The sequence below is a fragment of the Trematosphaeria pertusa genome (assembly GCF_010094035.1).
Source record: "Trematosphaeria pertusa strain CBS 122368 unplaced genomic scaffold BU26scaffold_28, whole genome shotgun sequence".
Taxonomy (NCBI): Eukaryota; Fungi; Ascomycota; class Dothideomycetes; order Pleosporales; family Trematosphaeriaceae; genus Trematosphaeria; species Trematosphaeria pertusa.
Genome location: NW_022987239.1, coordinates 336,436 through 359,276, shown reverse-complemented (window position 1 = coordinate 359,276; position 22,841 = coordinate 336,436). Strand labels below are relative to the sequence as shown.

General features: G+C 54.8%; 12 protein-coding genes across 12 annotated transcripts; 8 read left to right on the top strand and 4 right to left on the bottom strand.

The window, feature by feature from the left end:
* Window positions 1-602: 602 nt before the first annotated feature.
* BU26DRAFT_512150 (uncharacterized protein) lies at window positions 603-2,065 on the top strand (the record flags this gene model as incomplete). Its single annotated transcript, XM_033827354.1, has 4 exons — window positions 603-658; window positions 742-1,120; window positions 1,327-1,430; window positions 1,492-2,065. The coding sequence occupies 4 exons, from the start codon at window positions 603-605 to the stop codon at window positions 2,063-2,065; spliced, it is 1,113 nt and encodes a 370-aa protein (XP_033675710.1).
* Window positions 2,066-2,942: 877 nt separating this feature from the next.
* Window positions 2,943-4,563, top strand: BU26DRAFT_544923 (fumarate reductase flavo protein subunit precursor; the record flags this gene model as incomplete). The annotated part of the gene is made up of 4 exons (XM_033831763.1): window positions 2,943-3,662; window positions 3,733-4,095; window positions 4,147-4,393; window positions 4,424-4,563. 4 exons carry the CDS (start codon window positions 2,943-2,945, stop codon window positions 4,561-4,563), a joined length of 1,470 nt encoding a protein of 489 aa, XP_033675709.1.
* A 421-nt stretch (window positions 4,564-4,984) lies between these two features.
* Window positions 4,985-6,759, top strand: BU26DRAFT_587262 (MFS general substrate transporter; the record flags this gene model as incomplete). The annotated part of the gene is made up of 3 exons (XM_033834681.1): window positions 4,985-5,239; window positions 5,297-5,449; window positions 5,512-6,759. The coding sequence occupies 3 exons, from the start codon at window positions 4,985-4,987 to the stop codon at window positions 6,673-6,675; spliced, it is 1,572 nt and encodes a 523-aa protein (XP_033675708.1). The 3' UTR covers window positions 6,676-6,759.
* A 325-nt stretch (window positions 6,760-7,084) lies between these two features.
* Window positions 7,085-8,153, top strand: BU26DRAFT_587260 (phosphogluconate dehydrogenase; the record flags this gene model as incomplete). Its single annotated transcript, XM_033834680.1, has 3 exons — window positions 7,085-7,204; window positions 7,257-7,937; window positions 8,000-8,153. Coding segments are annotated over 3 exons (955 nt in total), but the record flags the coding sequence as incomplete, so codon positions are not given.
* Window positions 8,154-8,392: 239 nt separating this feature from the next.
* Window positions 8,393-9,690, top strand: BU26DRAFT_497732 (putative quinone oxidoreductase; the record flags this gene model as incomplete). Its single annotated transcript, XM_033826303.1, has 2 exons — window positions 8,393-8,854; window positions 8,924-9,690. The coding sequence occupies exons 1-2, from the start codon at window positions 8,599-8,601 to the stop codon at window positions 9,688-9,690; spliced, it is 1,023 nt and encodes a 340-aa protein (XP_033675706.1). The 5' UTR covers window positions 8,393-8,598.
* A 301-nt stretch (window positions 9,691-9,991) lies between these two features.
* BU26DRAFT_572634 (amidohydrolase 2) lies at window positions 9,992-10,977 on the bottom strand (the record flags this gene model as incomplete). Its single annotated transcript, XM_033834253.1, has 2 exons — window positions 9,992-10,449; window positions 10,524-10,977. The coding sequence occupies 2 exons, from the start codon at window positions 10,975-10,977 to the stop codon at window positions 9,992-9,994; spliced, it is 912 nt and encodes a 303-aa protein (XP_033675705.1).
* Window positions 10,978-11,182: 205 nt separating this feature from the next.
* On the top strand, window positions 11,183-12,390 carry BU26DRAFT_205662 (aldolase). The gene is made up of 2 exons (XM_033820589.1): window positions 11,183-11,648; window positions 11,712-12,390. Exons 1-2 carry the CDS (start codon window positions 11,387-11,389, stop codon window positions 12,350-12,352), a joined length of 903 nt encoding a protein of 300 aa, XP_033675704.1. The 5' UTR covers window positions 11,183-11,386; the 3' UTR covers window positions 12,353-12,390.
* An 18-nt stretch (window positions 12,391-12,408) lies between these two features.
* Window positions 12,409-15,194, bottom strand: BU26DRAFT_535829 (uncharacterized protein; the record flags this gene model as incomplete). Its single annotated transcript, XM_033831312.1, has 4 exons — window positions 12,409-12,495; window positions 12,661-14,410; window positions 14,464-14,584; window positions 15,104-15,194. The coding sequence occupies 4 exons, from the start codon at window positions 15,192-15,194 to the stop codon at window positions 12,409-12,411; spliced, it is 2,049 nt and encodes a 682-aa protein (XP_033675703.1).
* Window positions 14,922-16,323, bottom strand: BU26DRAFT_525913 (uncharacterized protein). Its single transcript, XM_033830619.1, has 3 exons — window positions 16,098-16,323; window positions 15,104-16,033; window positions 14,922-15,043 (listed from the first exon to the last, which is right to left on the bottom strand). Exons 1-2 carry the CDS (start codon window positions 16,267-16,269, stop codon window positions 15,414-15,416), a joined length of 792 nt encoding a protein of 263 aa, XP_033675702.1. The 5' UTR covers window positions 16,270-16,323; the 3' UTR covers window positions 14,922-15,043; window positions 15,104-15,413.
* Window positions 16,324-16,890: 567 nt separating this feature from the next.
* Window positions 16,891-18,278, top strand: BU26DRAFT_544918 (GroES-like protein; the record flags this gene model as incomplete). Its single annotated transcript, XM_033831762.1, has 3 exons — window positions 16,891-17,134; window positions 17,172-17,240; window positions 17,300-18,278. 3 exons carry the CDS (start codon window positions 16,891-16,893, stop codon window positions 18,064-18,066), a joined length of 1,080 nt encoding a protein of 359 aa, XP_033675701.1. The 3' UTR covers window positions 18,067-18,278.
* Window positions 18,279-19,363: 1,085 nt separating this feature from the next.
* Window positions 19,364-19,609, bottom strand: BU26DRAFT_377822 (ankyrin; the record flags this gene model as incomplete). Its single annotated transcript, XM_033822540.1, has 1 exon — window positions 19,364-19,609. A coding segment is annotated over one exon (246 nt), but the record flags the coding sequence as incomplete, so codon positions are not given.
* A 2,093-nt stretch (window positions 19,610-21,702) lies between these two features.
* BU26DRAFT_442099 (Ribokinase-like protein) lies at window positions 21,703-22,643 on the top strand (the record flags this gene model as incomplete). Its single annotated transcript, XM_033824492.1, has 2 exons — window positions 21,703-21,803; window positions 21,872-22,643. Coding segments are annotated over 2 exons (873 nt in total), but the record flags the coding sequence as incomplete, so codon positions are not given.
* Window positions 22,644-22,841: the final 198 nt, after the last annotated feature.

Genomic DNA, 22,841 nt, shown 5'->3' with positions numbered 1-22,841 from the left:
GTCACGCACAGAGATTCACACAAGGGAAAGAAGTAGATGACTGCCAAAGGATGAGTCACAAATGGTGATTGAAATTTTCTCGTTTTAAGTCACCAACCTATAGAGGTTATGCTGACTAACAGCAAAGCAGAGCTTCTGCCTACGCACAAAAGGACTTAAAAGACGCCAAAATTAAGGGAAGGGAACAGGGTATCACAGAGCCACCGGCAGGTGGCATAAGTCGACAGAAAAGAACGGTTCGGGCGCGGATGACGAGGGCGTAGCCCACCACGGCGCTGCGAACCATGGCACGAAGATAGAGCAGACCATACGCTGCGACATTCTCGCCGAGCTGTTTTACAATCACCCGGCTCTTCCAGCACGGGGCCAAGGAACGTGATCCTGAGAAGAATTTGCGTGTCCTGCCGTTCTCCTACCCCTTGTCTTCATCCACTGCTGACGCCTACGTGTTGAAGCCGTCGTTCGTGCGGAGGTTCAGACACTTCCTAACCGGTTCTAAATTGTTGGAGACGGATGTTTGGCATCAGAAAGCTAATGTCCGTCCAAGCCTGAGGCCTCTCTGAGGCCGTTATGCCGCTGTCGGATGATGGAACCAAGGGATAATGGCCGCTGTCGTTTTAAGAAAAGAGGGGGAGGGCAGCGCGGAGGAATTCCAAGTGTTCGTTGGCATCATACTGGCCACGGACGCGAAGGACGTCCGCCTCCTTGCGCCACGAGCAATCATCGACCATCTCCATCTAGTGCTCTAAGCCTTCGCGCCGATGCCGTCGGATCGGAGAGAGAAGCGTCATGTCTCGCGAGCGGCGGGTGCACGGCCGTGGGCAACGGTATACAAGTCACATCGCGGGCGGCTTGGTTTCGGGCTGCGTGGAGGTTCTTGGGCGATTTGGGCACCTTCACTGCGACCCGTGGACGTGAAATACTGGGCAAGGCAGTGGCTGCGACAGCACGGACGATTCGAACTTACGAGTGGAGGAATACAATGGCGATAGCGCCATTTCCTCCTTACGAGCGGCACCGGATCGGCTCAGTCGTCCGTTTCCGCCTCACCTACGAAAAGCACATGGGTAGTAGCTGCTTCCTTCGTTCTGCACGGCAGCAAATCTTCTGTGGGCGACAGGTTTGTTCGCAGCTGGAGATGGCGCAACAGCTGGATTCCGCGACTTGAGGATAGTAGCGCTGCAACCACCCCATATCTCCGTCCGAAACCCACAGAAGAGATTGGACAGCTCACAGACTACTTCTTGCTTACCGTTAGCCAGTATTCTCAGGTCTTGGGGCCAGCTGCAACACTACCACGAGCAGCGGCTAATGTGCGCGCAGTAGGCTCCATCCTCACCAAGCTCTAACTCCCGCCTGATCCAGACCCAAGTCGCAATGGTTCAAACTCGATCTCAGACTGACGGCAACGTGACACGCTCATCTCGACAGTAGGCCGTCCCTCGCGAGCTCGACCCTATGATGGCTTCCTCGCTGACTGCGCCGCTATAGGAGTTCACGAGCAGCACTACCGCATGCCTCGGGCACGTCCGGTCTGCACGCTCGGCGGAAGCACGCATCGGGCGCCAGGAGTGTTTCAAACCGTGAGAGGTACTTTCCTTTCTTGAAACTTCCACCCGATGAGTCTCGGCTCGGATGCACTCGCTCTGGGAGAGGACGAGCTAATCACGCCAACTCCACAGAACTCCGAACTGCAGTTTACAAGGCTGCCATCGAATTTGTGGACGACTCCTGCAGCCTGTCGACTCGTGCGCTCACCGAGGCGGGCAGAACTACCAACCACGGCATCAGCGAGGGCTGGGGATCAGCACAAGCATGTCATCAGCTCCGCGAAGAGTTCTGGCCTACAATCCGATCACGAACTTTTCTCCACGTGCAGCTTCACGACTACGAGGCCCTCTTATGCCACTCCCTGCAGCTGGATGCCGACTGCTGCTCAGACGTTATCCTGACTGACAGGTGCAGGGCAACCCGTGCCGCCACAGATGGCTGCGAATGCCGACGCTTTGAGAAAAGTCCAAGCACGACTAGTCCTCCATGTCGATCTAGGTCTTGTCGGCCGTGAAATCGAAATCACAATGCTATTAAAGTTAGCTTACGGGGCGCCTGGCTTCGAGTGCAGGTTCGCTGCACCCAGAGGTGACGATGGCCTCCCGAATAACCTGGCCCTTCAGCTACACCACATATTCTTTGCCGACAGCCACCACCAGGGCTTGTTATGGTCCCGCTTTCTCGATAAATCTTTGGCAAAAGTAGTGCTCAAAGCTACCCTAGAGAACGGCACAGCGCCCCAAACAGTAACCTTCAGAAGGATTGGAAACCGCAATGTTTCACCCGTGCTCTAGCTGCTTCAGCTTAGACATTGCGACCATGAATTCCCGGATCTGCCCGTCAGGATCCAGTATTCGCCCTGGGACTTGAACCACGTCAGTCGAATTCCTGCCTGAGTGCGCTGTGTGCGCCGTGTGCGCCGTGTGCGATGGCTTACTAGAGTTGCCAGTGTCGCAGCCGAGCTGCTCAAGGGTCTTAGGTTGGAGCAGCCCTGTGCTTGAGCGTCGGCGGTGATCTTGGAGCTCTTGTCTTGGAAAAGTGACGAACAAGCTCTCGCGATCTTACTGTTCGTGCGCGCGACGGCGCAAAGTGCCCGTTGGCGATCCCTTTCGCTAGCGCCGGAAGCCATGAGCCCGCCACAATCCCTGCCTCTCCGACCAACACCACTGCGACAACAACACTCGATAGAAGTCGCGCTACAAAGCGCGACTTGCGACTGTACGGGATGAAACGCTCGATATCCACTTGCCGTGAGGGTTGAGGTTTCCGAGCTTCGGCGCCAGCAGAGCTGGCCGATCCCCTGGAGCTATCCCCCGCTGTAAACATAAACTTTTTCTTCAGTTGTGTTTACCACGGCGGTACCCCGTTATCATTCGTCTCCCTCTACAGCTATGCGTATCCATACGCCTCCATCCGCCGTCGATGTCGTCGTCGTAGGAAGCGGGAATGCCGGATTCTCTGCTGCCGTATCTGCTGCCGAAAGGGGGGCCGGTCGCGTTATTCTCATCGATAAATGCCCTGCAGAGTGGGCTGGTGGGAATAGCTTCTTCGCCGCTGGAGCCTTTCGCACAGTGCACGACGGCACGGAAGACATCCTGCCTATTGTCAACAATGTCGATTCCGAAATCGCCCGCATTATCGATCCGGAGCCGTACTCTCAGCATGATTTCCGCAGAGATGTGGACCGAATGACTTCGGACCGTACCGATCCTGCCTTGAGTCAGATCCTGATCGACGACTCCAATGATGCCATCAAATGGCTCGCGAGCAACGGCGTGCGCTTCCAGTTATCGTTCAACCGCCAGGCGTACAAAGTGAGCGGACGATTCAAGTTTTGGGGCGGAATGACATTGAAAACCGAAGATGGTGGCAAAGGCCTGACCGAGGACCATGAAGCTGCTGCCCGGAGGCATGGAGTGGAAGTCTATCACTCTACGCCGGCAAGACGGATTGTCACCAATGTTTTCAGCGCAATAGTAGGACTCGTGGTCGAGTGCAATGGCGTCGAAACTCTCATCAACACGCGAGCCGTTATCCTTGCGGCTGGAGGCTTCGAATCGAACCCGCGTCTTCGCGCACAATATCTTGGTCCTGGCTGGGACTTCGCTTGGGTGCGAGGGACGCCTTATAACACTGGCGAAGCGCTGCACTTCGCGATACGAGACGTCAATGCAAGGCAAGCTGGGGGCGGGCTGCCACTCTACACGCTGGGATGCCAACGCACCAGCGAACGGCGGTGACCGCACCATTTCGAGCGAGTTCACCAAATCCGGATATCCTCTTGGCCTTATGGTCAACACCATCGGCGAGCGTTTTGTTGATGAGGGCATGGACATGCGCAACTATACCTACGCAAAATTCGGGCGTACCATCCACGAACAGCCTGACGGTGTCGCCTTCCAGGTCTGGCATCAGCACGCCATTCCGTGGTTACGCTCCGAGGAATACCGCGACGAGATCGTTCACAAGATCTGGGGTTCTACGGTCGAAGAACTCGCTGAAAAACTCCGTGCGGAGGAGGGACTGAGCAGCCCAGACAAGTTTGTTCAGACCATCCTTGAATACAACGATGCCGTATATGCATATAAACAGTAGAATCCAGCAGCTAAGTGGGATCCTGCCATCAAAGATGGACTGTCGACACAGTCCTCCCGCACCAAGCTGCCCCTTGCGAAGTCTAACTGGGCACTTCCATTCGATCAAGGACCGTTCATAGCCGTAAAGGTGTGTTGTGGTGTTACCTTCACATTCGGGGGGCTCGCCGTGAATCCGGAGACTACTGCGGTAATTTCCCGGTCTGGCCGCGAAGTGGCGGGCTTGTTTTGTGTTGGTGAAATGCCCGGTGGTCTTTTCTACGATAACTACCCGTGAGGTGGTGGACTCACATCGAGCGCTGTATTCGGACGAAGGGCCAGGGCAGCCGCAGCGAGTCTCGTCGCCGGGCAATCCGCCATGAGTCGTGACCTTTCAACTCCAACGCGCGGGGGGCCCAGCTCGTATGCTCGCTTGTAGCTAGAACAATCACCCAACCTCGATAAAGGGGAGTCGACCAATTCAACCGTGTCATTTCAATGCTCCGTAGTGGTCAGCACTAGTGGTTCCACGGTTCGTTAGGGATAGGGAGCACTGCTTGAGGTGATAGCGCAGTGACGGTTATGATACTTTCGGACGCAAACACTCCGCGCCCGGTTGGCTCACCGGAAACGTCTTTTCCACGCGCTATCCCCGCAACCCAGTTACACGGATCCGGGGTAACACGGAAGCGGGGTCTCGCTTGTAGAAGCCATCAACCTGCTCAAGATCAAGTCGAACTAGACGTGCCTTACTTCCGAAGCGAACGCGCAGCACGAGCATAAGTAAAAGGGGTATTCTTCGACTTGTAGGAGCACCCCGTTCACTCCGCCTTTCGCGATTCTCAGACTTCTTACACATCATGGCCGCGACTCCAAGAGCTATTGCCGTAGGGCCGGAGCCCGCGCCTCTGAAGCCAGAAGCCACTTTCGTCGAAGACATCGCCATCACGGAGAAAGGGGATGGTGCTGGCCGCGAGAACATCGTGACCACCTACCGTGCCTACACTCCCGAATTTGCTGCTCGCATTGAGAAGCAACTGCTTCGAAAGATCGATATACGCATCATGCCGCTGGTTGTCATCATCTACATCTTCAGCTATCTCGACCGGAACAGCGTAAGTGGGAAGCGTGCGGAGCGAGATGTCTCTTAAGATGGTACTGATAAAAGACAGATAACTCAGGCGCGGTTGTACGGCCTTGAAACCGACACGCATACTACGGGCTCGCTGTACAACACGGCTATCGCAATCTTCTCAGCTGGCTACGTAGCGATGCAACTGCCATCAACGATATTGATGACGAAATTGCGTCCATCTATCTACCTGGTACGATCCTACGTCTTCCCTCATTCTGGCCTCTCATCGGCTAATTTCATGCGCCTTTACAGCCTACCACCATCATCGTTTGGGCCGTTGTGAGCGGTTGCACAGGTGCAACATCCAGTCCTGCGGGCCTCCTCGTTCTCCGTTTCCTGCTCGGCATCGTCGAGGCGCCATTCTACCCGGGCGCGGTGTACTTCCTATCCTGCTGGTATACGAAAAAGGAGTTGGGCATCCGCATGGCCTTTCTGATCTGCGGGCTGCTCCTCTCTAATGCCTTCGCCGGCCTACTGTCAGCCGGAATCCTCGAAGGAATGCAGGGTGTGACGAAACTTGCGGCGTGGCGCTGGTTGTTCATCATCGAGGCGCTGGCGACACTAGTGATCGCTGCTATTGCTTTGGCTTTCCTCCCGAATTATCCTGGCACGACGAAGTGGCTCAGCGAGGAAGAACGTGTTGTCGCACAGGGCCGGCTCGCAAAGGACGTAGCAAGCGAGGAAGTGCTCGACGAAGAGAAGGTATCCATGTGGAAAGGCGTCAAGCTGGCGCTGAAGGACTATCGCACCTGGCAGTTCGCCGGGCTGCAGATGACGGCATCGGCCTCGATTTCCTACTCGCACTACTTCCCCACGCTGATCAAAGAGTTGGGATTCAAGAGCAACGTCACGAGCCTGCTGCTCACGTCACCGCCCTACGTCTTTGCCTTTCTTTGGGCGCTGTCGCTCGCATACAACGCGGATAGACGGCAGACGCGCTCCCCGCATGCGAGCATTTCGATGGTCATGTGCATTATAGGGAGCATTCTTCTGATGACGGTCCCTGAACATCAGCGCTGGGCACGCTACGCCTTCACGTTTCTGGTAGCAGCTGGCTCCTTCGGCGTCTACTCGACGACATACACATGGCTGTCATCCACCATTATCCGGCCTCCAGTCAAACGCGCGGCCGCCATCGGCTTCGCTAATACCATATCCAACGCTGCGGCGCTGTACGCGAGCTACTTCTGGCTCGACAAGTATCAGCCGACATTCCGCGAGTCCTGGGGGTGTTCGTTGGCCTTCATGGTGTTTGGACTATTCGTCATTCTTAGTCTGAGGCTCGTGCTACAGCGGGGCAATCGCAGGTTTGACAAATTAGCAGCCGAAGTAGATGTCAACGACTACGCTGCTATGGCGAGGTTGGATGACGATGCGACAAGGGCTGTTAAGAATGGATTCCGGTATGTTATCTAAAGGATGCGAGGCTCGAGCTCTATTCTGGGGATGGATGTTTGGGGGCTAGGATGTGCACTGGGCAATTGAATCAATACAGGTGGGCTCCATGCAGCTTCTCGCCGAATTGGATGATCGCTTATCTAGCAACATTACGTGGCGCGAACTCGAAGTCATCTAAGCGAGGATGCTTCCAGGTTTCGCGATGCTATGGGGGCGGGGCTTCATGTTGCGACTGTCTGTTGATTGGCGGAACTCCGCGGGGAGACCGGAGAGTTTGGCTCCGCGGCGGATGCGCCCCTCCGAGACCAACAAGCACGTGTGTATAGCATTGTAAACTAAGGCGCAACCATTCGACGTTCGCCGGAACAGAACACACATAGCGGATGCTGCGCAGCACTGGGAATCCCCCAGAAGCAACAGACGCAACGATGTCGGCAACGCCATTCCAGAATATAGGAATCATAAGCATTGGGGAGATGGGTCTAGGTATAGCCCAGCTGCTCATAGCACATGGCTATCGTGTATATACTTTTGCTGCGGACAGAAGGTATGGCCTCCACCTGTCCTCGCAAAAGTGAACCTGGTTAACACCCCGCCAGCGCAAATACGCAACTCCGCGCTCGCAATGCTGGAATCGAGCTTTCTCCCACGCTCGAGCACTTTGTCTCCTCCTGCTCTGTCATTTTGTCCATTGTACCGCCGCGCGATGCCTACGAGACCGCCAAACGCATTCACGCTGCAACGCCAAAAGAACGAAACCAGCCGCTTTACTACATCGACTTGAATGCGGTCGCACCAGCATCTGCAGTCGAGACTAGCAGACTCCTCGCCGACAAGCCAAACACCATCTTCATAGATGGCGGTATCATTGGCGGAGTTCCGTATCCCCTTGACGCAGCGGGGGAGGTGGAAGGAAAAGTGCGGTGGCACTGCCCGTCTCTCATTGTCTCAGGTCCCGCCAAACTTCCAGACAAAGCACTCGCATCCCTGCTGAACATTGACCATATCCATGGACCCATCGGCGCCGCCACAGGTCTGAAAATGTGCTATGCCTGCATGACGAAAGGCTTCTATGCACTAGCCATCCAAGCCTTCACTACAGCACACGAACTCGGGGTCCTACACGAACTACGCAGTTATCTGGGACGATACAACCCGGCGACTTTGAAGTTCGCGGAGAGGGGCCTAGTGACTATGCCGCCGAAGGCGTATCGGTGGGTGCACGAGATGCTGGAGATAGCGGAGACGATGGCAGGAGAAGGGGGCTTTGAGAAGGATCTGTGAGTCCAGCCTCCGGCTTCTGCTTCACCACGTTGTAGTGAAATTACTGATTACATCGTAGGTTTCAGAGCGTGGCGGAGGTCTACAGAACGGTGGCGGAGGATACACTGCTTGGGAAGGAGCAGCCCGGGCAGCGGGTCAGGGGGGAGACAGTGGAGGATGTAGTGCGGCTTCTGAGCGAAGGCTTGAGGACGAAGAAGCTGAAGTCCGAGTAGTACTCTTGGCTAGAATAGGAGCATATCTAGTATAGACGAGAATGCATAGCTGATCTGGCGCTTCCTTGGACTGATTTCGTACCCGTACTGGAATGTACGTGATGCTGCAAAATGCGCACAAATCAGGCCCCGCCTTCCCCGCTTATCGTCATCCATTGCCCCTCACTTGCGCCCCACTTTGCAACCAACATCTCATAAGGAGCGCGTCCGACGATGCAAGCGACAGAGCAGCGGAGAATTATCAGCCGTCGATGTACGTGCGCGAAAATTCGGTGCCACAGGTCCGACGAGCGTCCGGGCGGTCCATGACCGCAGGGCACGTGAGTCGTCCTCGACAGCCTTGTGTATCCACAAGTATACACGTATAACCCAAGAGAACGGGCGCGGAACGCTTTGCTTTTCAGAATTAAACCCACCACTACCCACCTACGACCATCCATTTGCAATGTCGAAAGGACCAACCATGAAGGCTGTCTCCGTCCGCGACGGTCGCGGCCCCGCTTCCTCTCTCTACATCAATTCGAGTGTCCCAGCTCCCGTTGCGAGCGCTGGCCGAGTCCTCGTCGCCATCAAGGCATTTGGGCTCAATCGGATGGACATCATGCAGCGCGAGGACCGGTATCCGTATCCGCTTCTGCCGGAATCGGGCAAGATAATGGGCGTCGAGTTCAGCGGCGTCGTGGAGGAGGTTGGGGAGAAGTGTAAGTTTTTTGGTTAACCGCTTTGACCATAACGCTGGGAAATGCACTAATACGATTGCGGTGCCGTAGGTAACTTGGGATTCAAAGTGGGAGACAAGGTCTTTGGACTTGCCTACGGTGGTGCCTATGCCGAGAAGATTTCTGTCCCTGAGAGGACACTGATTCCTCTCCCTCCAACGCTGGACTTCAAAACCGCGGCAGCTATTCCAGAGACTTTCTTCACAGCGATCCAAGCCCTACACCTAGTCGGTGGCCTCGCGCAGGGCGAATCCGTCCTGATTCACGCCGGGGCCTCGGGCGTCGGGCAATCCGCCATCCAAGTAGCGCGGCACGGCGGGGCTAGCAAGATCATCGCCACAGCGGGCACCGACGAGAAATGCGCACTGTGCAAAGAACTCGGGGCTGACGTTGCAGTAAACTACCGGAAAGAAGATTTCGCCGATGTGGTGCAGCGAGAGTTTGGAGGGAAGGGAGTTGATCTGATCATCGACCTCGTGGGCCAGAGTTACTGGCATCGCAACGCGGCATGCGCAGCTATGGAGGCGCGAATCGTGCTTGTGGCTGCGCTGAGTGGGAGCGTGATTGACAAGTTTGATCTAAGAGCGCTGCTGAATAAGCGCTTGTCAGTGCTGGCTACGACGCTTCGGACACGTAACGCCGAGTACCAGGCGGCGCTGCGGGATAAGTTTGTAGAGACGGCTCTGGAGCATTTGAGCACGGGCCGCATGCGAGTGACGCTAGATCGTGTCTATGACTGGTCGCAGATTGCGGACGCTCATACGCGGATGGAGGCGAATGAGAACGCAGGGAAGCTAGTGTGCCTGGTGAATTCGTAGCCCAATAGCAGAGGTGAAATCCCAAGCTTTCCTAGTGAGTGACTCCTATGCAACGAGACTGCGGTTTCATATCCCGACGTGTTCTGTAATTCATGGCGTTCCGCAAGCAGCATTGTTAGCTCAGGCAAGTTGGGAGAAACAACTCCAACATTCTTCAATATGGTTCCTCTCGAAGTTGTTTGAAAGGCTGGCCGATAAGAGCGCGTAAGAACGAGTGCAGGAATTCCGGTATGTATGTGAGAGCCATGCGCTCATAGCAGAGGGGCACGTTCATGTATTCAAGCTCTCCCTACGAAAAGGTCTATGCAAAGAGCCGCTGCGGGTTGGTCACGAACATCTTCTGCCAAACCGCATCATCCGTGATCCACTCCCTCAAAACCTGAATGTGCTCCAGATCCGGCACCTCTCGAAACTCTTCGACATCATCTAGTCGCTGTTGGTCAGTCTTCCCCTTTCTCGAGACCCCCAGCTGCGTGTGCGGCCAGTCCGTCCCAAAGACGATCTGGTCTGGTCCGGCCTCGATGACTGCTTTCGCGATCGGCTCGATAGCTTTCATGCCCTGCCGCCCCGAGCCATGTCCGTGGTACAAGCGCTCAAACCCGGACACTTTGACGTGGACGCGTTTTTCCCTGATCAACTCGAGGAAGGTCTGAAATTCGGGGGTTTTCTCTTCGCCCGGAAATGTACCACCAAAATGATCGGCGACCATCTGGATGCGCGGATCCATCTTCCGGATCATGTCGGCCATTGAAGCCCAGGCTGAACACGAGACATTAGCATCGGTAGGTGCGATCGAATCAATGCTACCCAGATAAAACGTGTGAGCTACTCACCCTGAATGGGGCAGAAGGTGCCAATGGCCCAACCTAGTCGCGCCAGGCGGTTAGCCAGTGCTTGCACCTTCTGGGCAATCTGCTGGCCTCCCGACTGCTGTCCGTGGCCCCATGACATCTCATGCAAACGCGCACCTCTCACGCCTGCGGCATGGAGCGCATCGAGCTCATCATCGGTGATAGAATTGACATCGATGGTGGCCAGGCCGCGCAGAGTGAGTCCAGTCGCTTTAGCCTTGGATAAGGTGTCGACGAGGGCCGCAGGTGATGACCCCTGGACAGATGCGTGCACCACAACAACGCCGGTGCACCCTGTCACATCTGAGGGATACTCGGAAATTTGCGCTGGCTTCGGAGTGTAGGAGCGTGGGGCTGGGAAGGGGAAGTTGGCGGGGTCAAAGACGTGTATGTGTGTGTCCCAAGCGCCTTCGGGGACGAGTCTATTTCGCGGCATCGTAGACGAAGGAGGGTCTTTCCAAGCGAATACCGCGTCCTGGATAAAGGTAGCTTTATGAGCCGCGGTGGTAGGTATGGTGGTGCAGTACTTATCTATTATACCACCAGGGCACACAGGGTGCGTGTGGATACGTCAGGAGTCGTTTCCGTTCCGTGGTCAAGCTTTCCAAGCAGGGGCAGCAAGCGGGTGCGCTGCTCCACGGAGACAAGTTGGGCGTTGCAACGCTGATCCCCCGCTGCGGGGACTTTAGAGGCGATGGCGCTATCGGAGACCAGCGCTCCGACGAACGACCCCTCGCCCGGCTAGCAATTGCCATCCCGACCGTCTAATTGGCGCTCCGCGTAACGGGTATTTCATGCTTGTAGCTCTCTGAAGCCGCCATAGACTCCAACATCGGTCCTGCATCATGTCCACCGCCACTGCAACCATCGAAAAGGTCCAAGCCGTCCATGAACTGAAGACGGAGCAGCCCAAGGTACAGGGGAACAAAGACACCTACTACGATCAGGTTCACTTCCTCGGCGACAAAGAAGGGAAGGTTGTCATTCGCTCTCCGCCCAAATTCGACAACATCGAGGATGAGCGCACATACCAGAAGCGGCATCTCGCTGCGGCGTTCCGTGTTTTCGCACGGCAAGGTTTCGATGAAGGCGTCGCGGGCCACATCTGTAAGTGAACCGAAAGGCCCATCTCACGTCACAGATAGAATTTAAACTGACGCTGCTGGAAAGCACTGCGTGACCCTCTGAACCCGGAGCATTTCTGGATCAATCCGCTCAGCACCCACTTCTCGCGGATCCGGGTCAGTGACCTGGTGCTCGTCAACGAACACGGCGAGGTGCAGCCAGGTGGCGCGCAGAGTGCCATCAATGGGCCTGCATTTGCCATCCATAGTGAGATCCACAAAGCAAGGCCAGACCTGAACGCTGCCTGCCACGCGCACGGCGTCTATGGCAAGGCCTTCTCTTGCTTCGGCCGCCCGATCGAAATGCTTTATCAGGACGCTCTCCGCTTCTACAATGATCTTGCTGTGTACCCACGATATGGCGGAACCGTCATCAGTACGGAGGAGGGCGCGCGGATTGCGAAGGCCATGGGATCATGCCGCAGTGTCGTTCTGCAGAACCACGGGATGATCACCTGTGGTGCTACTGTGGATGAAGCAGCCTTCTTGTTCATTGCCCTGGAGAGATGTTGCCACGCACAGATGATGGCTAATGCTGCCAGTGGCCCAGGCTGGGAGAAGATTATGATCCCCAAGGAAGAGGCCGAATTCACACACAAGAAGAGCGGGAACTCAGGCAAGATGTGGCTCGCTTTCCAGCCATATTTCGACCAGGTGGCTGCAGAAGATCCAGATGTGTTTGATTGAGTCGTTTGCGCATGGCGAGAGTGAGGTCAGAGATATGACAACTGTCGTTTATTGCTCTAGAATATATTCTCTCGTTCTATTGCCTCGACATTGGGATCGAGCATGTTTTCGTTGAATGGTGGCATGTACATGTCCATGAAACTCTGCAGAGAATCAAAACCGTAAGATCCGAAGCTGGTGAAGCCCTGGGGCTGTGAGAGCTCGAGAAGATCGGGCGTAGTTGACGGAAACAAGCGGCATAGCGTGTCCAGCTCTTGCGGGCCCGGAGTCTGCCCGTCCCAAATACTTTCTGCACGATGAATTAGCACGTATATGCGAAATGGACGTTGAAGTCCCTCACCAGCTGTATTTGGAATCCCGTTGGCAGCCATAAGGCGTCTAATAATTCCAGCCGGATTGGAGACGCCTGAGTTTGGCACCGTCAATTCGTCGAGGCACTTGAGAGACGCAACGAGCGCTGATGCGTTCTCCTCACGAGTGCCCTGTGCGGATGCCGTGTTTCGTGCGTGGATCGTACACGCCACGTAAACAGCATAACTCAGTAGGTATGGAGCCCTGCGAAGCGAATACATTTCCCTATATGCCGATGCAAGGCTGGTAATGTTATGCGCCGCTATGGTACATCGCTTCCTGGAGACTGCTAGCCCGTTGGTGGCGTGGAGGTGCCCATCGAAAACGAAGGGCCTATGGAGTAGAATGACAAGTGCGTTGAAAGTTGTCAATAGCAAGATGATGTTGGGAGCTACAGTTGCTGGTTTGTTCATGGCTTCAGTCCAAGGCTCGAAAAGAAGGTGGGGCGAGAGATCCTTGTACCAGCACATAAGGGCCTCGTCGACTGACTCTAGATGAGATACTGTATTCCTAGCAGTGGCGCCAATAACGTAGAACCTATTGACAATTCTCGTGATGATTTTCGATAACAAGCAAAGTTGTTTGAATGTCGATACGGAGTAGATTGGCGTAGGCGGCAGAGCCGGGCGTGAAACCGGAGCTTTGGGGTCCAAGTATGGAGTCCACATCTCATGCTCTTCTAGAGTATCCATGAACTCTAACGAAGCATGAGCGTCTCGAAGTTGAATCGTGACCGGGCGACCGAGGTAGAGACTCTGTAACTTGTCACAGATAAAAGCTCCCCAGAAGACGCGTCTTCGAATCTCAATATCTTCGGCGTTCCCACCGACCTCTTTGCAGTCCAAGTGTAGACCTAGGTCGAACACCATCCTCAATGCATACCCAGTGTAGAGCCAGCCTTTCGACGTCAGCCCGCGAGCATTGAACGTTGAGCCAAGTAGAAGAAGGCCAACGATCGTGGGAATGCTGGAGATATTGAGCACCTGCCCCAGCATCTTTTCGCATCGTATGAAGAATCGCCTTCCTGCAGTCTCGGGCTCGGTAGGGCTGTCCCGAACTTCGAGCCTGTCGGAAAATTTGCTCACGCATGCAAATATGGCATTGAGCAGAAAGTCCGAACAGCTAGGTCCTCCAGTGACGAGATCTCTCATGATTGCGGGCCTATACGTGAGTAGAAAGGTATGATGCTGTCTGTTCCAGTGGAGATCCAATAAATGCATGGCCAACTCCGTCGGCTCGCCGCCGATAGTTGGGAGACTTCCCAACACATGCTCCTTCTGTCGTTGGAGGGCAGCATTGGCTATGAGTTGATTTCTGAAGCCTTCAGAGACCTCATTCTCGCTCGAAGTTGTGGATTTCATTGGGCTGGAACCATGGAGGGCAGACGTCGGGCCGTAAACGCCAATGCGCCCGCGCTCATCGAGGGAGAGAAAATTGGAAGGATCATAGTCTTCATCCGTACCGTGGGGTTCGCCGCCGCCATCTAGTTGATTGGTACCATGTGATTCGGGCCGAGGGGCCGGCTGCATGCACTCTCTGGTTTCTGGAGGGCTCGGGGCCTCCGGCAAATGCACCTTCCCTTCAACCACGACAATAGAATCCAGAATCTGCATTCGTTCGTCAGAGGAAGCAGCCTTTAGTGCGATAATACACTGTTCCAAAGCCGCCTTTTCCTCCTGGAGTGCATTCACTAGGGTAGTCGAAGGCCTAACGATACGGGGTCAGCGGGTCTTGGCGGTGAGAAGAGAAGTTGGTCTTGCCTTCGCTTTGGAGGCTCAAGTGCGTAGACGCATTGGCGGTTGTGCGTGGTACAAGTGCCGCAACGGGGTCTTTGCGTGTCGCATTTCGTTTTCCTAGCGCGACAAAACTGGCATGCTCGTGCTAAGATTTTCAAGGGGGGAGGGTGGCTCCGCGAAGCTGCAGGCGTGCGTGCTGGAGATGACGGCGAGTGAACTGCCATCCTGTCGCTTTAGCGACAAGTCATGACTGTGGTGAAATTGGAGAGGTCGGAGTTTGGGAGCCGTGTTCTCCCCTAGCTCGGCACGTGCTACAGCCGTGCGGGGGGCGCTTACTGCATGTGGAAATGCTCGCCATCCAACAAATCACCGAGCGAGAGTCGGAGTATGTATATAATAAAGGAGCCATCAGTGTAACTCGTTATTCTATGCGTTCGCGCCACCGCCCACAGTCCAAGCAGCGCCAGTAACAAAACTGCCCTCATCGCTCAACAGAAAAGCAGTGATATTTGCAACATCTTGCGCCTCTCCTACTCTCGGTATTGGGTCTTCAGCTCAAGAAACGCTGGATCGCGTGCAATATTTGTCCGATGCATGGGCGTCTCTGTAGCTCCCCTTTTTGCATCAGTGAGTGGCCCGCCCTAGGGAAATGGGGCAGACGTACAGAAGGACTCAGGAGTCCGGGCCGTGGCAAGACCCATTCCCGAGGCAGCACCCGTAACTAGGTAGGTCTTTTCCGTAGGTATAGCAGCCATTTTATTGCTGTGATAGGGGCAGGGCTAACCGTATGGCGGGCTTGAGATTCGATGCAATGAAGAGCGCAAACAGTGGAGAAGGCGGATGCCTGGTACCGGAGGCAGAGAGGACGGCGGAAAAGTGAGGGCGTAGAGATGGTATTCCGCTGCTTTTCTTTATAGCGTAGCTCAATTTTGGTTCCGCAGCTGCACCAAACGCGGCTCATCAGCAGCCCGCATCTAGTGCATATCAGTAAACGTTAGCGCAGACTCCCCTCGCTGAGCCCGCCAATGATTCGTCGCGTGCATCAATTCGCTACACCCCCTCATCACCCACCCATATCTCTTACAGAACTCCTCAGTAGCCTCCCAGCCGTATGGATTCCAAGGTTCGCCCCAACTGATAAGGCCCGTCCTTGCTCCTGGAGAGTTACACCATCCCACCATAGCTGCACAAAGCTCGTCCTCCCCGTTCCAGACATCGTACACGCGGAGGATATTTTCGCGTAGGATCGGAAATGGGAAGAGATCGATCCATGGGTGATGGGTAACCTGCTCCTGTAGTGTCGTCGGAAGAAGACTGGGTGGGGCAGAATGGTTGAAAGCGCCGGTCGTGATGGCCGAGGTGGCTACGTCATCGAGCCAGGACGTAGAAAGTTGAAGGCTGAACATATTGCGGAGTAGTGCTCTGAACACGTTGAATTGGACCAGAGTCAAGAGAAGGTCAGCGGCCGGCGACCCCAGATATTTCTGATATGCAATTTGCTCTAGCCGACCTAGGGTATTGGCATTGACAACAGTCGGTCTTGGAGCCGGAAGTGTAGTCGAGACTGGCTGGAGCTGTTCAGCTTGACGAATCCCTATCCAGCCGCATATCACGTCAGAGAGACGTCAACAGTTCGCGCGGGATGAATAACGGCTTACGAGCACGGTATTTCTTCTGATTCAACCGATTCTGTAGCTTCCTCCTCAATTTTGGATCGCTAATTCCGCTCCAGTCATCTATGGAGCCAACTCGCAGCCCAGGCTTGGCCGGAAGTGTGACCATTCGGGCTCGGACATGCAGCGGTCTCTCATCTTTCGACGGCTGAAGCATTGCGTAAGCCGGTATAGGTCGTTTGAACGATTGGGAAGGATCAGACGTAGAAGCATGGAAGAGCAATAAGGTGACCGGAGATTTAAAACTGCAGCTGGCTGACGCCGCCAATCTAAAGCTAGATTACCAATTCGCGGTTCGGCGATCATCACGTGGGCGCCACTAGCGCGTCAGCAACCTGCATTAGCGTCAACGGCTCGGACCGGCAGACGTACATATTTTCTCTACAACTTCGCCGGTTCCTGAACTTTCCACCCTTGTACAGTTACGCAGCACCGTTGGCAGTCGTCATCGACTCCCACAGTTAAGTTACTCCGAAATATGTCGGGATCCCGAATGCGGGTGGATTACGTTGTCAGCCGATGCCGAGGTGAACAGCTCAGCCATCGCCAAGTTGACACTGGCTTCGTACCCACAGTCAATCTGCTGTTTACCAGAGCAAAGGTCCGAATGTGTATCTCCCTTGCCTTCGAGGCATGGTTGGCGTCCCTCTGGATGGTGTATAAATACTGTTCATGAGCATTCGCCGGCATCCTCCAAGCATCCTCTTCCTCCTCCGTGAACCTTTCAAGCGCCCGAATCCCACGCTCTTATTCAAACACAGCAATGGCGAACTTGACAATGCTGGCTGTTCTCTGGCAAGGGATCCCTTACCAGATGGCCGTCGAGCAAGTCCCCAGGCCTCAGGTCCAGCAGGCGAACGACGCTCTCGTTCGTGTAACGACGGCTGCCATTTGCGGAACGGACCTCCATACATACCATGGTGTGTATGGCAGTCCGAACGCGCCCTGGGTTATGGGGCATGAGGCCGTTGGCGTCATCACGGAACTTGGCGACGGTGTAACTGCGCACTCCGTTGGCGAATGTCATTATCCCCGACATGCCAAGTTCCGGTTACTTAGCCATGGGGCCACTGGACGTGTCTGCATATGGTTTGGGCAGCTCATATGGAGAGTTTGGCGGGACGCAAGGTAGAGAGTCCCACCCGCAATCTTTTGCTGCCAACCACTAACGGCGTGGTCGCCTGCAGCTGAATACGTCCGCGTACCCTTCGCTGATGAAAGCCTCATTCCCATCCCCGCAAACGTATCGGCTAACGGCACCCTTCCCAACGAGAACGACTATCTCTTCGTCTCCGACATCTTTGCTACGGCATGGCAAGGAGTCACCTGGTCCGGGATGGAAGCCGGCGATACCGTGGCAATTTTTGGGGCCGGTCCTGTAGGCTTGCTCGCCGCATACTCTGCCATTCTGCGCGGTGCTTCGCGCGTTTACAGCGTCGACCACGAAGCGTCCCGCCTGCAGCTTGCAGCCTCCATCGGCGCGACTCCTGTCAACTTCGTCGAGAGTGATCCAGTCGAAGCCATCATGGCTGCTGAACCCAACGGCGTCACTAGGACGATTGACTGCGTTGGGTTCGAGGCCGTGGATCGCCAGTTGCAGCATTCGGAGACCACAGTCCTCGACAACATGATCGCGGTCACAGCTCGGCAAGGGGGCATCAGCACGCTCGGCGTCTTCGATTCGCCCACAAACAGCAGCGGTACTCCTCGCGGCGGTACAATCAATGCGACACTACCTTTTCCGATCGCCGACTTCTTCAATAAGGGCCTGTCGTGGAGGACTGGGGGCGTGGATCCAAAGGCGATTGCACCCGAGCTGGTGAGCTTAATCGCGACTGGCAGGGCGCGGCCAAACTTCATTGTTAGTAGTGAGATCGGGATTGAGGAGGCGCCGGAGTATTATGGGAGGTTTGACCGCCATGAGGAGACGAAGGTCGTGATCAAGTTTCCGTAATTTTTGTTCAGTGATTCTGGCTCTGGGGATTTCGCGTCTGATCGCAGACACCCGGAAGGAACCCCACGGCCGTAGAAGTGTTGAGTCGGCCGATATTTTGTCTGCATGGCTCCAGTCTTTGCGGCACAGCCTTAATTGCTGATAGGCAATTGCGGCGAGCGAAATGCTTGACAGGAAATAGAAAATCCACTCAAATGAATACAACCCACTCTCACCGCGCTATTCGGGACCCCCAAACGCAACCAGGTTTAATCACCCTTTTCCTTCTACTCCATGTACACTCCCAAATCCATCAAAAGTCAAGTGTCAGACCACGTAAAAGCGGTGTCCTTTTCAGCCGAGCTAATGGACATGTGCAGGGCGCCGTACCCGTCTTTTTCAACGATCTATACATCGGTATCCCGGCCGTATAGCAACTTCACGGTCACAGTGCATCAATTACTAACTCTCTTCCTCGCGCCATCTAAGCGCCATGCCCAGGACCGCACAGGCCCCCGAGGACCAAGAGTGTGGAAAACGGACATTAAGGGAAAGACATTGCTATGCGCAACGCCAGCTATAAGTCAGTGCTGTTGAATCTATGGAAAGCAAAAATAACATGGACTAATCCTTATCGAAAGAGACTATCATCTGCATAGGTAAAGCTTGACCGAAAATGCTACCTTTAGAGGAAGCTTAAGGATGGGGTCGCACTTCGGTACGGCGGGCAACGATTGCACTATATTTCGATTAGTCAATGCTCACATCCAGAGCAGCCCGTGGACACTGTGTAGAGCTCTCACCTTGCATCGATTTCATGTGTCCCTCCAGTAACTCAGCAACTGCGTCTCTTCCATTGAGCCTCGCAGCTTCGATCGCGGTACCAAACTTGCCTCCACTAGCAAGCAGGTCGGCTTTCGCGTCTAGCAACTGTTTGACAACATGCTCATGGCCGAAGGCGGCAGCCGCTATCGTAGCCGTATGATACGGTCCGCCAACGAGATTAACATCGGCTCCATGCTCGAGAAGAAGTTGGACTATTTCTGCTCTCCCTGCTCGCGGCAGCTTGCAAAGGGCTCCCGTAGGCGCCTCCGGCAGGGTTTACAGATGCGCCGTGTTCCAGCAGCATTTTCACGCCTTCGACGAATCCATTTCTAGCAGCGGCTTGGAGTGGGCTTCCATAATAGCCCTCGCAGACGTCGAACTCGGGCCCACACTTCAGAATTTGAGCTACCACTTTCAAATAGCCGTTCCGAGCGGCGGCTGAAAGGGGAATACCGGACATTCCTCCTTTTGTATGGACGATAGCACCCGCGTCCAACAGTATGCCAACGACGTCGTCGTGCCCATTGATTGCGGCTGCTTGTAGTGCATTAGCGTATAGACCGCCTTGTATGTTGACATCGGCGCCATGGTAAACCAACAGCTTCACAACATCGTCGTGCCCATTCAAAGAAGCGGCAAAGAGCGCATTGGAGTAGAGGCCGCCCTGATAATTCGCATCTGCTCCATGCTCTAGGAGCATCTCCACAGCTTTCGTAGACCCATTGAGGGATGCCGCCTGCAGAGCATTCCCGAATGCATCGCCTTGTGCATTGACGTCGGCCCCGCGCGTAAGAAGAAGCTGAATTATTCTCCAATGGCCGTTGTTTGCAGCTGCCTGTAAGGCAAATCCGAATGGGCCACCTTCGAGTTGTACGTTTGCACCATGCTGTATGAGCAAGTCTGCAATCTCGTAGTGATCAGTGCGAGCTTCAGACTGGAGGGCATTCCCATACGCCCCACCCAGGAATGTAGTATCAGCTTCTTGATCCAGCAGCACAGCTATCGCTGTGGCACGGACCTTGGTCGAAGTCATCGTAGCCGAGATATGTTAAGCAAATCAAAGTCAGCTCCTTCGATACTTCCGAGTCGGCAATGGCAAAATATGATGCTGGTCCCTGAGAGATCCGATCTGACTTGAGGTACTCTTGAACGGAATAATGCGATAGGCCGAGATAGCCTCCGGTGGAAATGATAAAGTTCCTGCAACCGACGAAGAGGTCTGCCGGACGAGTGAACCTATCTTCGACATCTAAACAGGGTGAGCCTTCTTCGATAACAGCAGCTTCAGCAACTTCAGCCAGTGTCATTGGACGAGCGCCATAGATGATAAGGCACAGGACCCTTCGAAGAAGTGTTCGCTCTTCGTCTGAGCGGACAGAAACCAGTATGCGCTCATAGGTCTCATCTAGCGTGTCCGGCAAATCCCATAGAGCCTTCCGGATTGCTTTTGGTCGCCGTAAGCTTCTGATCGAATTGGCATTTCACCTAGCGAAACCTGCCAGTGTTAGTACATCATCGTATAGTGGTCCACAGACGCCAAGCAGGGTCCAGGCAAGGGTCCGTAGCTGGCTGTATGAGGTGTAGTCTATCTTGCAAAACTCTGGTGACTCAAAGACAAGTACTCACATGCCATTTGCTCCCTGGACCAGGGAGGTGATAATGTCTTGTTTCAAACTCGGAGTAAGGTCGCGCAGATGCGGCTCAGCGGCGATCTGCCCAGTGACGAACGGTTCCACGTCCATTGCAACGGCTTGAGCACTTATCGTCGCCCTTTCTATTAGCAGCGTGGAGCCAAAGCGACACATGCGGCTCCGCTAGCCATTTTGTAAAGACTTGCCCCTCTGTAAACCAGACGCCAGTACCGTGTTGGGCAAGCTCCCAGCCGTTGGCATGGTTCGCTCTGTAGTCCGGCGCATCGAGCCAGCAATTTTCTATCAGATGCGTCAGCGGACAGACGGCCTCGGGCCGGTGCGGACACACCCTGGCGCATCAAGTGCTCGACCTCGCGCTTCTTGCGCGTTTCGATCAAAAGGTCGTCGACTCTGCCGTCAATGTCTGCGACAGCCAATCTTATTTCCTCCTGGCCGGTATCGTGAGCTGCGAGTGGATGGCTTGGGCCAAAGTGCTGGACTCAGTCAGAATGCAAGGCGAAGCCGGGCGGCGCGCATTATAAAGGGGACCGTGGAGCGTACAGATGGTCCGGATGCAGGGCGAGCAGCAAGCACAGTTTGAAGCACTCAATGTGGGTTACCAGCTCCGTCAATTGCTTGGACATGTGACCGGTGAGCGCGCTGATTAAGTATGTTGTTCAGCGAAGTGACTACCTCGTTAGGCGTCGTCGCGCAGACCTCCATCAACCCACCAGGCTGCTGGAGCAGTGTTTCGACGGCCAGCTCCGTAACGCCCATCTCCTTTCTGGCTAGCTCGAACTGGCTACTGAGCGCTCAGCAAAGACCGCCCGATCTCGCTATAAACCGCGCTTGACGAAGAGTACCGAAGCACCGGGAATCCATCCGTGCGATGTCTAGTCCACAATAGCAGATCGCAGCATGTCGCCTATGGCGAAAGACCCAGATAGTCCGCCACTTTTTGTGTCATTGAGCAACATCTGCCTCGATGAGCTCGTACTGCCAGGAAAAGATCCTCTCAAAGATATTGCAGGCGGTCCGGGAGGCTATGGTACGCCTTTGTATCTAACCTTTAGGCGTTTGAGAACTAATGGTTTGTGTTCTAGCAACAATGGGTGCGCGTATCTTCTATGGTCCACCACGATGCAGGTCCATCGGCCGGTTACCGTACACTGGTTACGATTTCCCTATGACGATCTAGCATCAGCTTGACTCCTGGGATATCACCATTGTAAATAAGCGGGATGAGTCACGGCCTTGCGCAAGAGGCCTGCAAAAATACGACGATGCCACATTTGGACGTGAGTCTGCACCTGGATCCCACCATCCGAATCACTCTGAAGGGGCCCGCTAACATCTGTGTCCATATGGAGCGGTACTTTTCGAGAGCTCACCCCAGAATTCGACTTTTCGCCCGTCGACCTTCAAGAGACGCCGCTGCTTGCATCATCGTCATTCCATCTCCTTGGGGCGCCTGCGATGTGTTCCACGTACGTCGAACAGATTCTTCGATTGCGCGCCAGACATTCGATTCGGGACTCGCCCCTGCTGGTCTGGGAACCGGAGCCGCGTACCAGCCTCACCCGAAACCTATCCTCCACCGTTTCTGCGGCGTCCAAGATAAACGTTCTCTCCCCGAACCATCTTGAACTCCGCCGGCTGTTTATAGAGCATCCGGTAACGCCGAGGCCGACTACAATCGAGATTGAGGAATATGGCAAGCAATTGCTAGATCTGGGAATCGGACCCAACGGCAGCGGGCTATTGATTGTGTGCGCTGCGGAATTGGGCTGCATGGTGGTATCTCGCGAATTGTCACCGCGTTGGTTTCCGGCATACTATGGGCCGCAGGAGGATATGGAGTGCAGAGCTAAGCAGGGAGAAGAAGTCGAGTTTAACCGGGCTGTGGTTGATCCCACTGGTGCTGGAAATGCTTTCCTTGGGGCTTTCACTATCGAATATGCCGCTTCTGGAGACCTAGTTGAGGCTATCTGTCAGGCCATGGTTGCGGAAAGTTTTACTGTGCAACAAATAGCATTCCCAACGAAAGGTGAGGATGAAACGGGGCAGACAGAGACTTGGAATGGCGAGGCAGCAAGGGAACGGTTGGACTTATACAAAAAGAGGCTAGATATCGATAACTAATCCTAGAAAGGGAATAAACACAGTTACAGAAGAAGCATACCCCTAGCGATGCACACAGGTGCGAGCAGGGCCTACCCTAGGTAGCGCTGCATAGCATGATAGCAAACCCTAGGGCAAGTCGTGTGACCATCAGAGCCACAGACGCAGTGTTTGCGACTCAGCGGCTCAGCCCGGGTATACTCATGATACTTTCAAGAA

What these genes read in the sequence shown, in the direction of transcription:
- BU26DRAFT_205662 (XM_033820589.1), top strand. Translation starts at nt 11,387, where the DNA reads ATGTCCACCGCCACTGCAACCATCGAAAAGGTCCAAGCCGTCCATGAA. An exon ending in AGGCGTCGCGGGCCACATCT is followed by an intron (nt 11,649 to 11,711) that starts GTAAGTGAACCG and finishes GCTGCTGGAAAG; the next exon opens with CACTGCGTGACCCTCTGAAC.
- BU26DRAFT_525913 (XM_033830619.1), bottom strand. Translation starts at nt 16,269, where the DNA reads ATGCTTCAGCCGTCGAAAGATGAGAGACCGCTGCATGTCCGAGCCCGA. An exon ending in TCAGAAGAAATACCGTGCTC is followed by an intron (nt 16,034 to 16,097) that starts GTAAGCCGTTAT and finishes GCGGCTGGATAG; the next exon opens with GGATTCGTCAAGCTGAACAG.